The sequence below is a fragment of the Sander vitreus genome, chromosome 19, assembly GCF_031162955.1.
Source record: "Sander vitreus isolate 19-12246 chromosome 19, sanVit1, whole genome shotgun sequence".
Classification (NCBI taxonomy): domain Eukaryota; kingdom Metazoa; phylum Chordata; class Actinopteri; order Perciformes; family Percidae; genus Sander; species Sander vitreus.
The window spans coordinates 18,873,105-18,887,488 of record NC_135873.1 but is presented as its reverse complement, the minus strand read 5'-3'; the positions used below and the strand labels follow the sequence as shown (position 1 = coordinate 18,887,488).

At 41.7% G+C, this 14,384-nt stretch overlaps 1 protein-coding gene across 2 annotated transcripts in view; it reads right to left on the bottom strand.

The window, feature by feature from the left end:
- focad (focadhesin) overlaps positions 1 to 14,384 on the bottom strand; it is a 79,266-nt gene that overhangs the window by 1,678 nt on the left and 63,204 nt on the right. For both annotated transcript variants that reach the window (XM_078275515.1, XM_078275514.1), the window contains 13 exons: positions 8,858 to 8,980; positions 8,104 to 8,181; positions 7,589 to 7,660; positions 7,102 to 7,204; positions 6,889 to 6,969; positions 6,623 to 6,751; positions 6,424 to 6,539; positions 5,646 to 5,906; positions 4,454 to 4,543; positions 3,687 to 3,864; positions 3,252 to 3,349; positions 293 to 544; positions 102 to 177 (listed from right to left, as the gene is read on the bottom strand). In XM_078275515.1, the coding sequence (XP_078131641.1) occupies positions 102 to 177; positions 293 to 544; positions 3,252 to 3,349; positions 3,687 to 3,864; positions 4,454 to 4,543; positions 5,646 to 5,906; positions 6,424 to 6,539; positions 6,623 to 6,751; positions 6,889 to 6,969; positions 7,102 to 7,204; positions 7,589 to 7,660; positions 8,104 to 8,181; positions 8,858 to 8,980 (1,657 nt within the window). The remainder of the gene's footprint in view (positions 1 to 101; positions 178 to 292; positions 545 to 3,251; positions 3,350 to 3,686; positions 3,865 to 4,453; positions 4,544 to 5,645; positions 5,907 to 6,423; positions 6,540 to 6,622; positions 6,752 to 6,888; positions 6,970 to 7,101; positions 7,205 to 7,588; positions 7,661 to 8,103; positions 8,182 to 8,857; positions 8,981 to 14,384) is intronic.

Below are 14,384 nucleotides of genomic sequence, written 5' to 3'. Positions count from 1 at the left end.
TGAGGGGGGCCCAGAGTGTCTCGTATCATCAACATTACTGTTTCTGTGGCTCAACATTTCAGCAGCGCTTCACATTTTAATACTGTGTTGGCGTGTTTTACCTTTGGCTGTGCTGATGGTTGCGGCTGACAGATTCTGTTCAGGACCCTCTGTGATGCTGAAGAGCCAGTCTATGAACTGACACACACACACACACACACACACACACACACACACACACACACACACACACACACAGTGTCATCATCTTGTTGAGCCATACCTTCAGTGTATTTGAATGAGACCCACCCACCTTGTGTGTCTGGCTGCTCCAAGGCTCTTTGTCCAGCAGCTGAGCCAGGCTGTGGGACATTCCCAGCATGCACTGAGGCAGGGCATGGTCAGTGAATGACTCCTCACCATACAGACTGTGTTGCAGAGTCTGGGGCTTGGAGTCGGGTTGCCATGGGAACCACTGGGCCCTAATGCCAAGGAGGCGGGGCATGAAGTGGTCACCCCAGGAAACTACAGCAGCAGCAAAAACCTGAAACAGGAAGTCTGTGGCCTGCAGAAAAAGAAAGGAAATCTATGTTGAGCTTAACAAGTCAGGATATAAAATACTATGTGTAGAGTTTGACCAGGTTTGAAGAATTTTCCAGGACATTTCCCAGGACCTACTGCACACTCAGACATTTGTAGCAGAAACACAGAGCAAAAAGTCTCCAGGGTGTTCAAAGAGTTACTTAAATAGAGTTTCAGAAAACAAAAACACATTTTGGGAGCCTAAAACAACATTATGACAGATTATTAAGCAACCTAATTCAATTTAGCAACCAAAATATCTTTATATAAAATACTATTTCTATATAGTACTAAATATTATATATATACACTATAAAATTTCAAAGCTCTAAAATTATGATTCTCCTGGGCAGTGTTGGGAGTAACTAATTCCAGTAATGTATTGCTTTTTGCTGTAATGCAGTAATATAACGCATTACTAATACAATTTGGGTAATATTATACCCGTTACAATCTCAGTAACGCGAGTTACAACGCATTCTAACTCAAAATTAAACAAGTATTTTGTTTTTTTACACCGCGAAACATTTCGGCACCAGAGAAAACAAATCTGTGAGTAAAAGAGTAACGTTAGGGCGTTCTCAATGTACTGTACCGCCAAAAAGAAGAAGAAGACACGGCTCTCCTCTCGCTCGACGCAGAGGCCTTCGATAGGTTTGAGTGGACTTTAACTTTGACGTTATAGCTACATTTGGTTTTTGAAAAACTTTCCTGGACTTCTCCTTGGATCAAAGTATTACATCTCAACCCTATAGCTGAGGTTCTGACAATGAAGTGGTGTCTGAGTCCTTCAATTAGGGGTGCATGATATATCAACTCAATACCGTTATCATGATATTGCACGTTGCGCAATATTATATCGAAAGTGTCACGATAAGTATGCAATATTTTATTTATTTTGTGGAGCGCTGCGTCCCGTCTGCTGGCTGTCTTTGTTAGTTGTTTTCGATTTAGAGCCCGCTTGAAACGCTAAAATGATCATGTCTCATTGGCCAGGTAGGTCCACTCCGTGACAAACCCTATGTAGCGTACCACGTGTGTGCATATTTCAACAGAGTGACAGTGTAAGTGAAGAAACAGGAACGAAGTCCTGTTCTCTTTATTTATATATTTTATACTGTACAACCAGTAAAACATGTCCTGTTCCCCTTATTTATATATTTTATACTGTACAACCAGTAAAACATGTCCTGTTCCCCTTATTTATATATTTTATACTGTACAACCAGTAAAATATGTACTGTTCTGTAGACATGGTCATTATTTATTTATTCATGTTGTACCAGTCCAATATGACAGTCAGTTGAAATAAACCTTGTGTTGTAAGAAAACCTTTATATGTTATGAATCTATTTTGATGTGTTTTCCCGTAACTTTTGTAATTTCACACGTTTACAAATATTGAAGTTAATATAGATATCGCAATATTCATAATCAATATCGCAATATCACATTTTGTTAATATCGTGCCTTCCTACCTTCAATATTACAAGAGGTTGCCCCCAAGGACAATTAAACACATCCATACCAGCACTGTTAGATCTAACTGGCCTGTTATATCTGCGGTTAAACAAGTAAATGATTCAAAATCATCAGTAATGCTGCTTAATGGAAATAAAAGACAATATACGGACCAATGCTTGTTTACTTTCAAGATCTCATCTTATTATACATATTTGGGCGTACATTAACTCAATAGAAGGGTGGATGCCCTTATCTATGATATGGAGCGTAAATATATAAAAAAATGAATATATTGCCTAAATAAATTGCCCCCCTCGCTCCACCCACAGGAATGTTTAAGAAACTCACAGCACTCTTCAGGAAATGTATATGGAATAAGAAGTGTCCTCGAATCTGCTTATCTCTGCTGTGTCTTCTATGTGATACTGGGGGGCTGGAATGTCCAAATCTTTATTGGTACTATTTAGAAACACAACTGAGAACTATAATGTTATATTTTTCTTCTGGAGATGCTCCGTCATAGCCTGGTCCTACCAGACTCTCGTACATTTCATTTGTACAGAGAGTCTGGCCACTCTCCATTGACAAGTGTTAACTTCCTTGAAGGCGGGTACTCTGTTGAAGTTAAAAACTATTGGATCTGCCCAGAGCCACTCTGGATCTGCCATGTCTACCTCTGTTAAAAACAATACCGTTGGATTGAAGCCACCAATATTGCACTATGCTGTATTAATATGGAGAATGCTAATATTCAATATGCCCCATTCTCCCAAATTCAGCCTGACATAGAGTACTTGGTGTCTTTGGAAACTCTGGGATCTTCAGCAGAATTTTAAATAAATCCTGCACAAACACTAAAGATGGACATACAAGTGGGACTTTAGATATGAATTCAGGTTGATTATTACTTATTTTCATAGAGCTGGTCATGGTTCATGTGATAATAACATTTACAATCTGCCTGATTGTCTGACTGCTAGTGTTCCCACTTACCAGTATTTATCATACGTGATAAAAGCTACGAAAATAAGCATGAATTGTCCTTTAACAAAAGATGACACTATTTGAATTTTCACCACACCATTTGATGTTAAGTTACTTTTGAATATTTCAAACATGTAAAACCTGTTATGTACGTGGAGTGGAACTGTATTCCAACCCTCTCCCCTACATGATCAACAGCCCACTGACAGCTGGGCAGTGTGCAGCCTGGCTCAGAAACATACCAGTTTGGTGTCTCCACATGTGACCGGAGTTGCACCATATGCAACATTTCGGATGTGTCCCATCAGCTCCAGGAGCCACTCCATTCGTTTCAAAACGCCTATAACACATTACAAACCATGTCAACATGATGACTCACTCAGAGGTGGACATTAGTAACATACTGTGGAACTATGACACACATGTATTGCATGCAGAGAAAATTACTATGGCATACTATGTGTTGTCTTGCTGATGAATCAAACATTATAACCATCACAAGTGAAATTTCACACGTCACAAAAAGCCATTGTTTAAACTTACCAAACTTATTGTTTCGTATATTATTTATTTGCAACTTTAAAGATTTTCAGCTTTGAGTCCCCACTTTTCCTACATGATGTGAATGCAGCAAGAGAAGCTCTTCAGCTCCAAACATGGACTTGTTTCTGGCTCACCTGTATTGGGATGGGTGGCCAGGCGACACTGGTAAAAAGTCTGCAGGAGGAGCCAGCCAACTCTGCGGCTCGGCCAACCACGGAGCACCCCTGCGATGACATCATTGAGGCCCAGCAGGGGAACTCTGCCTTGGGAGGTCAGGTAAGCCAGGACGAAGCAGGTTTTCTCCATGTGAACCTGAACAGCATTAAGTACAGAGTATATTCTGCTACACTTTCATTTAAAAATATACACATTGCTCAGCCGTATTTATTCATCTGGAGTTTTAAAAACCACTATATGTATAGTTACATTTTTTGTTTGACTTTGCCACTCCCCAATGGTGTATAAATAAAGATAGTGTGGCAGGCAGAATGTGTTAGCAGCAGTGAGCTTTGGAAGCTGTATCTTTGGACATAGCCACACCAGCTGTTTCCCCCTGCTTCCAGGCGTTATGCTAAGCTAGGCTAACCACGTACTGACTCTAGCTTTGTACTTAACACAGACATGAGACTGATATCCATCTTCTCTGAAAGAATAATCATTACAATATTTTCCAAAACAGGTCAAAGCAAAGTTTTTTTTGGTAAGGATTATGTTTACAACAGAATCTATCAATCTCAGAAATCGGTCAGAAAGCACTGCAGGGGGCAACTCTAGCATGGAACAAACCACAGAAACTGCTCCAGAAAGAAGGGCCAAAATACACTCAGTAGCATATGACATAAATGCTTTGCTTTTTTTAAACACTTAGTACTTATTGGCTCTTTGTCACATCATACTGTACCTGTGTGACTCGTGCGATTCGCTCAATCTCTGCATCCGACATCTCTGACAGACACTTGGCGATTCCCACATACAAATCCACTTCATTATCCTAAAATAAAAGAATTTATCATCAGCAGAAGAAACAGGAGGATATGTTGGTGAATCATCTGGTACAATTACAGCTGACACAGTACTATTTTTTTTAAACACGTGTGAAAGTGTAGGAGCTAAAAGCAGTTGTTTAAGTCTCAAGTTGGTATGTAAACGCTCAACATTGTTAAATTGACAAATGAAGAGTGAAAGCAGCTGTAATTAGTCAGTTAATGTCTTGTTGGCAAGAAATAGGTGTCTGAACTCTGAGTTGAAGAGTAAAAATTAATTAGTGACAGTTAGTGTGTAGAGGCCGGTAGCAGTCATTCGAGGTGTAGGAGATGAAAGCAGGAGAAGCTGAAGTGCCAAATAGTTGAAGTGTGAGCTCTGTAAGTAGCTGAAGTGTAAGTTGGTACGTAAACAGTGACAGCAGCTGAAATGTCAGTTGAAGTACATGAACTGTCTATCAAAAAGAAGAAAATGAATGAATTTAAACGTTTTTTTCACAATGTCTGAGCTGAAAACGCATCTTGTTGTCACGTAAGGGCCCTGTTTATGTTGGACAGACATTTTAATTGCATTTGTGTCTGTTAAGAGGCACAAAAGCACTCTATAAGCTGTCCTGACAACTGGCATTTTAGCTAACTGGGAGCTCTGGACGTAGCTGCAGCAACTCCAGTTTGCTAGCACCGATTTTGCTCCCTATCGACAGTACTCAGAGATATATAGCGATCAAGATTCAGGTAAAAATTGGCCGGAATTCTCCTTTAAAGTGTCAGTTGGTATGTAAACAGCGACAGCAGCTGAAATGTCAGTTGAAGCAAACAAACTGTAGAAATTAGAAAAGTAAATATTTGAAGAGCAAAGATGATATGTCATTTACTGTGTAGAGCCTGGAGCAGTGTAACAGAAAAAAATGGGAGGAGTTAAAATATTAGTTCAACTGTCATCTTTGAAAGTTGAAGTGCTGGGAGTTGAAGTGAGCCCACTGTAAATAGTTGAAGCATCAGCTGATGAATATAGAGTAACACTAGCTCAAATGTCAGTTGAATAATGGAAATTAATTGAAGTGTGATGTCTGTAAGTAGTTTCTGGATGTGTGTGTCACTTCAGCGTTGTACCTGGATGTGGTTGGGCATCAGGGAGAAGATCTTCTCCGAGCTGGAGCAGAGGATGGTCCAGCAGCTGTTGGGGGGGTTTGGGAGAGCCATGGCCTGAGCCAGGCCCTGCAGCAGGGAGCGGCACAGGGACAAACGCTGGGGGCGAAGCTCCTCCTGGAAGTGCTGCAGGCCCAGACTCTCCATGTGGTCCTGCAGCTTGTCCTCAGCAACATGCTTCATCCACAGGCCCAGACTCTCATAAAGCTGAGCCCGAGTCTGGGACTGGAGCACAAACAAACTCTTCAAAGTCATCAGACTGTTTTACAAGCAGGGCTAGGTATTAAACCTCAATTCCTTTGGTGCTGACTAATATCTGTACGTGTCACCAGTGTCTGTGTCACGCCCCACCCTCCCCCCAAATAAAAAAACTATTTGGATCTAGACAGAGCACAAGGGTCCAGTAGCTGTCAGTCAATATGGCAAGTTTGCAACTATGATAAAAGAATTGTGATCAAATATGTACTTAAAGTACATTTTACAGCTGAAATCAGTCAGTGTTTTCTGGGGGACAAACTTTGTAATGGAGATACAGTGAATCACCTCAAACATATCTTTGGCATCTATAATATATTTCTGTACTGACATTTATGTTACTTTTTGTGCACCCTGCACCTGAAAATCCTGTCTGTGCTGGGCTGATCCTTACGGTCGGTATTTGACACTTCTTGAAATCCCATGCTGTGGACACATTTTGCTCAATACTCAAAACAACACCAAACCCTTCTCAAGAGGAACTTACACTGAGACTGTGCACAAGGGGGGGTGAGAGCCAGGAGCCCAGAAAGAGGCCGGCGCTCTGAGAAGACTGAGCCTGACACGCTGCCAGCACCACACACTGATGCTGCACATCCTCTCCTGTCAGAGAAAAAAGATGCTGAGCTTGGTGCCTTGATTCTGCTAGCCCTAAGGTACAAAGAGACAAAGGTGAGAGCTCTTACCGAAGCTGAGCCTCATCAGAGGAGATAGCACGGCGCTCCAGTTGATGGGCGGGTACTGGAAACTGGCTCCAACTGACGCCAGGGGAGTCAAAGCAGTCTTAACCACAGCTGGATGGGCAAACTCTGGACCTGGGTCCACAGGAAAGACAGGACAGTGCAAGTGAAATTCTAGCATATGCAGGCAATTTGTATAAATATATTTCATATCCTATGTTTACATTTGTGGTATTTTGCTGAAAGGAACGTTATTAGATGTGTCAACAAACCTTTTTTTCCTGCCTCTGTGAGGAAGTCAATGATGGATCTGATGAGACTTTTCTCTGAGAGGTAACTGAAATCCTGAGGAACTGAGAAGATGACGGGAGGACAGGGAGAGAAAGACGTGTCACACCAAACAGCTCCTATAATCACTACAGTCAATCAAGATAACATGGAGGTTCCCTGTGACTGAGTGTTTCCTCCATCCGCTGCCGGCCTACCTGCTGTGTGACTGTGACTGGTGGACATATGGGCCAGATGCAGATGACCAACCAAACAAGCACTGTTGGACTGCAGACCAATGGCTCCTGAGAATGATATGATCTGCACAAGAGAGCCAAAACAAGCCAACATACAGCCAGAGGAGAGGACAGCTCAGTGTAATCACAACTAACAACACAAATATAGTTAAATAGCCTCAAATGTGCTCTGCAAATATAAATCAGCATTACATTATACAGTGTCTTCAGTGCAAGAAGGAATATGTCATGGAAACCTGCCTAGTGAATAATGGAAACTGGTGGCGATATTAACAGTACAGTCATTTTCAAACACTGCAAGAGTGACAATGCATCACTACAGGTGACAAAGAAGACATGAAGAACCTGACATTACCTGAGACATCTTATAGTATTTAGTAATAATAACACTGAGAGGGTCACATTTTCACCAATGAAAAACTAGAAAGAATAAAATGTGTCTCCATACCTGTGTGATGGCTCGAATGACCTCGTTCAGCCGGCTCTGCTGCTGGAAGGAAAGCTCCAGCTCTCTGCTTTGCTGTAGCACAGGACAACAAACTCAATGACTCTTACAGGAAACATTCATGGCCTCATTAGAAAAAAAGATATTATAAGAAATAGAAACATTTCGACATTTGAATCAATTTGTGACCCGTTTGAGCTCTGATTCTCAGCGAAAAAAGTACATAATTCCTTAAAGGACAAAAGCCTGAAATAGGCAAGCCATTGCTGACTAAATGAATTGGCACCTTTTATTAACAGTTATGTTTCCATGTCCAAGTCCATGTTTCCTGTATATTTGTACACTATCAACTATAGGCAAAGCTGCAAAAAGCTGCTAAATTCTCTCAGCCCCTGTAGCTTGTTCATAGGTCAGGAGTCACCGCTCACATTATGCACTACCTGCCTCAACCAGCCCAGTCACACTGACATGTCATGTGATGTCAAACTGATCCCAGCAGATCAGAGTGGATTCATTACCTGGATAAGGTAACTCTCAGATCCTACTAGAGCTACCAGGCCGTTGACGGCCGCCAGCCGCTGCATAGTGGGACAACCCTGAAACACAAAGACAACTCCTCTACTGAACATTCAACAGTATGGAAACAGACACGTTACAGTTGATGGGTATCATGACAATTAAAGCTTGAACATCATTAAATATATTTCATAAGTAACAGGTTCTTTCTGTGTGCAGGTGAAATGTAAACTTCAAACACCTGGCTGGTTTCAGATGTCTTAAAGCGATAAGACAGAAAGGGGGTTTTAGTTTGTGAGTCTAGCTGTTTCTGTGCAGAGCACTCAGTTACTCATCACAGGCTGTTGTTAAAATATATGTCTGGGGGGGGGGGTTCAATAAGGGTGGAGTCAGCAATTATAATCTTATACACTTCTTGTCAAATTCAGCAAATATGTCCTCATGATCTGCTAGCTGTTCGTTCTGTGTGTGTGCTGGTGTTCATCCACAGCTGGTTCTGTAAACGGGAAACTAACTCCTGCACAGGACAGGGACAGGCCATGGTGGATAGAGAGAAAGGCAGTGGGAGCGAGACGGAGGGTAAATCTTACGCATGCTAACCTTCTGAAGGAGCACTGGCAGGACAGGTGTGTTTGTTTGGCTGTTGAGAATCACAGACTCCACCTTTAATGACCCAACTCTAATTCAGACTGACAAGCTAGTACATGATGTAGAAATACAGTATCTAATGCAGCTTTAAATAGGGAAACGTAGTACCTCAGCCAATAAGATCTTTATCCAAGCAGCCAGCAGACGAGGATGGATGTCCTCTGCTTTGCCATGGCCGGACACAGACAGGCCTTGGACCACCAAGCCCAGAGCCAGGGAGAAGCCTGGAGTCTAAACATCAACATAGAAGCATATAAAACAGAGGTTAGACTTCAGAGAAGGCCTTAGAATGCTGCTTAGTACACACAGTACTTAGGGATTTACTTACAAAATACTAAATCTTTTTTTTTTCTATAGCAACACCTGGTTTGGTGGAATGAGTGGACTCTGGCCACAATAATTATTTTCTCACATTTTAATTGCTTCTTGAATAATTATAAGTTTGTACAATGACTTACAAGTTTCCTGGCTTAATAGTGAGCAGTGTAGCCGGGATAACGAGAAAAACTGCTTTAACACAGACAACTCTCACAACTGCTTCTCTGCTCTTTGCAGACAATGTGGTTCTTTGGCTTCAGACCGGGACTTTCAGCACGGTGGTTTGCATTCGAGTGTGAAGCGCTCAGGATGAGAGGCCATGCTTCTCTGCTGGAAAACTGTGGATTGCTTCCTCTGGGTTGGGACAGAGTTGCTGCCCAAAGTGAAGAAGTTCAAGTATTTCGGGGTACGAGTGAGGGTAGAATGGAGCGTGAGGTGGACAGGCGGATTGGTGCAGCGGCAGCAGTTATTGGTGTTGTACCAGACCGTTGTGATGAAGAAGGAGCTGAGCCAGACAGCAGAGCTTTCCATTTACCAGTCCATCTACTATACATTCCAACCCTCACCGATAGGTGAACATATAGGAAGGCCCTCAAAAATGCCAGATCAGACTATTACTCATCACTAATAGAAGAAAATAAGAACAACCCAAGGTTTCTTTTCAGCACTGTAGCCAGGCTGACAGAGAGTCACAGCTCTATTGAGCCATCTATTCCTATAGCTCTGAGTAGTGACGACTTCATGAGCTTCTTTAATGATAAAATTATAACAATTAGAGATAAAATGTATCACCTTTTGCCCTCAACTTCTAACGGTTCACCTTTAAACGCAGGACCGCTAGAAAGAATGACAAGACCTGACATTATACTTAGACTGCTTTTATCCTATAGACCTTCAACAATTAATGTTAAAGGTCTCTTCAGCTAAGCCATCTACCTGTCTCTTAGACCCCATCCCAACGAGGCTACTTAAAGAAGCGTTACCCGTGGTTAACACTTCATTACTAGATATGATCAATATGTCTTTATTAACAGGTTATGTACCACAGTCATTTAAAGTAGCTGTGATAAAACCTCTTCTGAAAAAACCCAGCCTCGATCCTGAGGTCTTTCAATTATAGACCTATATCTAACCTTCCCTTTCTCCCCAAGATCCTTATGAAGGTAGTCGCTAATCAGTTATGTGACTTTCTACATAGCAATAGTTTACTTGAGGACTTTCAGTCAGGATTTAGAAAGCATCATAGCACAGAGACGGCACTGGTGAAAATAGGCCTGGCAAACTTGATTCCTTTTAAGGATTCGGGTCATTCTGAGTCACTCACTAAACTGATCCGGGTTGTGCGAGTCACTTGAGTCAGTATTGTATGCTACATCAAAGGCGAGCTTTTGATTTGGATAAAATGCCATGTTTTCATTTAGAATCTTTTAATTTTATTTGGAAAATGTTATATCCATAAATGTAAATGGTCTGAAAGAAAACCGAATATTCATTTAAAAATGACATGAAACTTTAATAGGACTGACAAATAAGAAAGCCATCCGGACTCTGAACATTCACAATGACTTACAACCTCTTTAATGTAAATTCCATGCGCCCCTTTTTCATGTATGTATGTATGCATTTAATGTTTTCAATGTGTATGTGTATCTGTACTGAATGTACTGAACAACATGAGTTGTCGGCGAGGTGAGCTTACGGACTGTCTACTTGCCCTAATTGCATTTTAATATACTACATTTATACACCAAACCTACAGTAGGCCTAACTAGGCTATGTGCAGAACATTGTATGTTATTTCAGAAGTGAAAGAATGGCTTTTGTTGTTGATTTGATCTGAGCTCAAGGAGAGACTTCACTCACTCGCTATGCCCGCTCGTCTGAATCAGATTCACTCATAACAACGTTATAACATGATTCGGCTGACTCCCGCGAGAACACACGAGTCATCAACAACTCATGAGTCATCGAGGACTCGTGAGTTGTCGGCAACTCATGAGTTGTCTGCGAGCCGAGCCAGCCGAGCCGAGGCGAGCTTGTAATGTTTCGGACTGTCTGCTCGACCTAATTGCATTTAACATACTACATTTATACACCAAAACCTACAGTAGGCTTAGCTAGGCTATGTGCAGAACATTGTATGTTATTTCAGAAGTGAAAGAATGGCTTTTGTTGTTGATTTGCTTTACCCTGAGCTCAAGGAGAGACCTAACTCGCTCGTCTGAATCAGATCCACTCATATAGCCGGCTGATTCGCGCGAGAACTCATGAATCACCTGACAGCTCTTGAATCACCGACAGCTCATGAATCACCCGACAACTCATGAATCCCCCGACAACTCACGAGCCCTCTTTGACTCGTGAGTTCTCGAAGTGAATCCCATGGTCTGCGAGCTTCCGGCTCTGAGTCTGCGGGTCGGGACTGTCTCTCTGCTCACTCAGGCGCTTGAGTTGACTTGTGGAGTTGCTGTTGCCCTCCGAAGTTTTTGCAGCTAAGATGGCTAGCATAGTAGAAGCTAATGTTGCAAGAGGTTTGTGTGTGGCGCTGTTATCATTTTAGAATGGATTGTAGTAAGACTCAACTGAACCGGGTTAATGATACTAGAGACTCGCGATTCAGTGAGTCAATTTAAAGACTTCGGGTTAAAGATCCGAGTGAATGACGACTCGAACAGGTCTAGTGAAAATTACTAACGACCTTCTAACTGCTTCAGACAAAGGACTTGTCTCCGTACTTGTCTTACTTAGATCTTAGTGCTGCATTCAACACTATTGACCATACCATCCTGTTACAGAGACTGGAACACTTAGTTGGCATTAAAGGAATCATTAAGCTGGTTTAAGTCCTATTTCTCTGATCGATCTCAATTTGTTAATGTTAATGAAGATTCCTCCAGGCACGCTAAAGTTAGCCATGGCGTTCCACAAGGCTCAGTGCTTAGACCAATTCTATTCACCTTATATATGCTTCCTCTAGGCAATATTATTAGGAAACACTCAATTAACTTCCATTGTTACGCAGATGACACCCAATTATACCTATCAATCAAGCCAGACGAAACCAGTCAGTTAGCTAAACTTCAAGCATGCAATAAAGATATAAAATCATGGATAACCTACAATTTTCTGATGTTAAACTCAGACAAAAGTTATTGTGCTGGGTCCTAAACACCTCTGAACCTCATTATCCAAAGATATAGCTACTCTGGATGGTATTGCCCTGCCCTCCAGCACTACTGTCAGAAATCTAGGAATTATTTTTGATCAGTGTCATCCTTTAACACCCACTTAAAACAAATCTCAAGAACAGCCTTTTTTCCACCTTCAAAACATTGCCAAAATTAGGAACATCCTGTCTCAAAATGATGCTGAAAAACTAGTCCATGCATTTGTTACTTCCAGGCTGGACTAATGTAGAAATTCCATCGCCCCTTTTTCATGTATGTATGTATGCATTTAATGTTTTTCAATGCTGTATGTGTATCTGTACTGAATGTACTGAACAACATGAGTTGTCGGCGAGGTGAGCTTACGGACTGTCTACTTGCCCTAATTGCATTTTAATATACTACATTTATACACCAAACCTACAGTAGGCCTAACTAGGCTATGTGCAGAACATTGTATGTTATTTCAGAAGTGAAAGAATGGCTTTTGTTGTTGATTTGATCTGAGCTCAAGGAGAGACTTCACTCACTCGCTATGCCCGCTCGTCTGAATCAGATTCACTCATAACAACGTTATAACATGATTCGGCTGACTCCCGCGAGAACACACGAGTCATCAACAACTCATGAGTCATCGAGGACTCGTGAGTTGTCGGCAACTCATGAGTTGTCTGCGAGCCGAGCCAGCCGAGCCGAGGCGAGCTTGTAATGTTTCGGACTGTCTGCTCGACCTAATTGCATTTAACATACTACATTTATACACCAAAACCTACAGTAGGCTTAGCTAGGCTATGTGCAGAACATTGTATGTTATTTCAGAAGTGAAAGAATGGCTTTTGTTGTTGATTTGCTTTACCCTGAGCTCAAGGAGAGACCTAACTCGCTCGTCTGAATCAGATCCACTCATATAGCCGGCTGATTCGCGCGAGAACTCATGAATCACCTGACAGCTCTTGAATCACCGACAGCTCATGAATCACCCGACAACTCATGAATCCCCGACAACTCACGAGCCCTCTTTGACTCGTGAGTTCTCGAGTGAATCCCATGGTCTGCGAGCTTCCGGCTCTGAGTCTGCGGGTCGGGACTGTCTCTCTGCTCACTCAGGCGCTTGAGTTGACTTGTGGAGTTGCTGTTGCCTACGAAGTTTTTGCAGCTAAGATGGCTAGCATAGTAGAAGCTAATGTTGCAAGAGGTTTGTGTGTGGCGCTGTTATCATTTTAGAATGAATTGTAGTAAGACTCAACTGAACCGGGTTAATGATACTAGAGACTCGCGATTCGTGAGTCAATTTAAAGACTCGGGTTAAAGATCCGAGTGAATGACGACTCGAACAGGTCTAGTGAAAATTACTAACGACCTTCTAACTGCTTCAGACAAAGGACTTGTCTCCGTACTTGTCTTACTTAGATCTTAGTGCTGCATTCAACACTATTGACCATACCATCCTGTTACAGAGACTGGAACACTTAGTTGGCATTAAAGGAATCATTAAGCTGGTTTAAGTCCTATTTCTCTGATCGATCTCAATTTGTTAATGTTAATGAAGATTCCTCCAGGCACGCTAAAGTTAGCCATGGCGTTCCACAAGGCTCAGTGCTTAGACCAATTCTATTCACCTTATATATGCTTCCTCTAGGCAATATTATTAGGAAACACTCAATTAACTTCCATTGTTACGCAGATGACACCCAATTATACCTATCAATCAAGCCAGACGAAACCAGTCAGTTAGCTAAACTTCAAGCATGCAATAAAGATATAAAATCATGGATAACCTACAATTTTCTGATGTTAAACTCAGACAAAAGTTATTGTGCTGGGTCCTAAACACCTCTGAACCTCATTATCCAAAGATATAGCTACTCTGGATGGTATTGCCCTGCCCTCCAGCACTACTGTCAGAAATCTAGGAATTATTTTTGATCAGTGTCATCCTTTAACACCCACTTAAAACAAATCTCAAGAACAGCCTTTTTTCCACCTTCAAAACATTGCCAAAATTAGGAACATCCTGTCTCAAAATGATGCTGAAAAACTAGTCCATGCATTTGTTACTTCCAGGCTGGACTATTGTAATTCCTTATTATCAGGATGCTCAAATAAAACCCTTAAGACTCTCCAGGTGATCTAGAATACTGCAGCGCGTG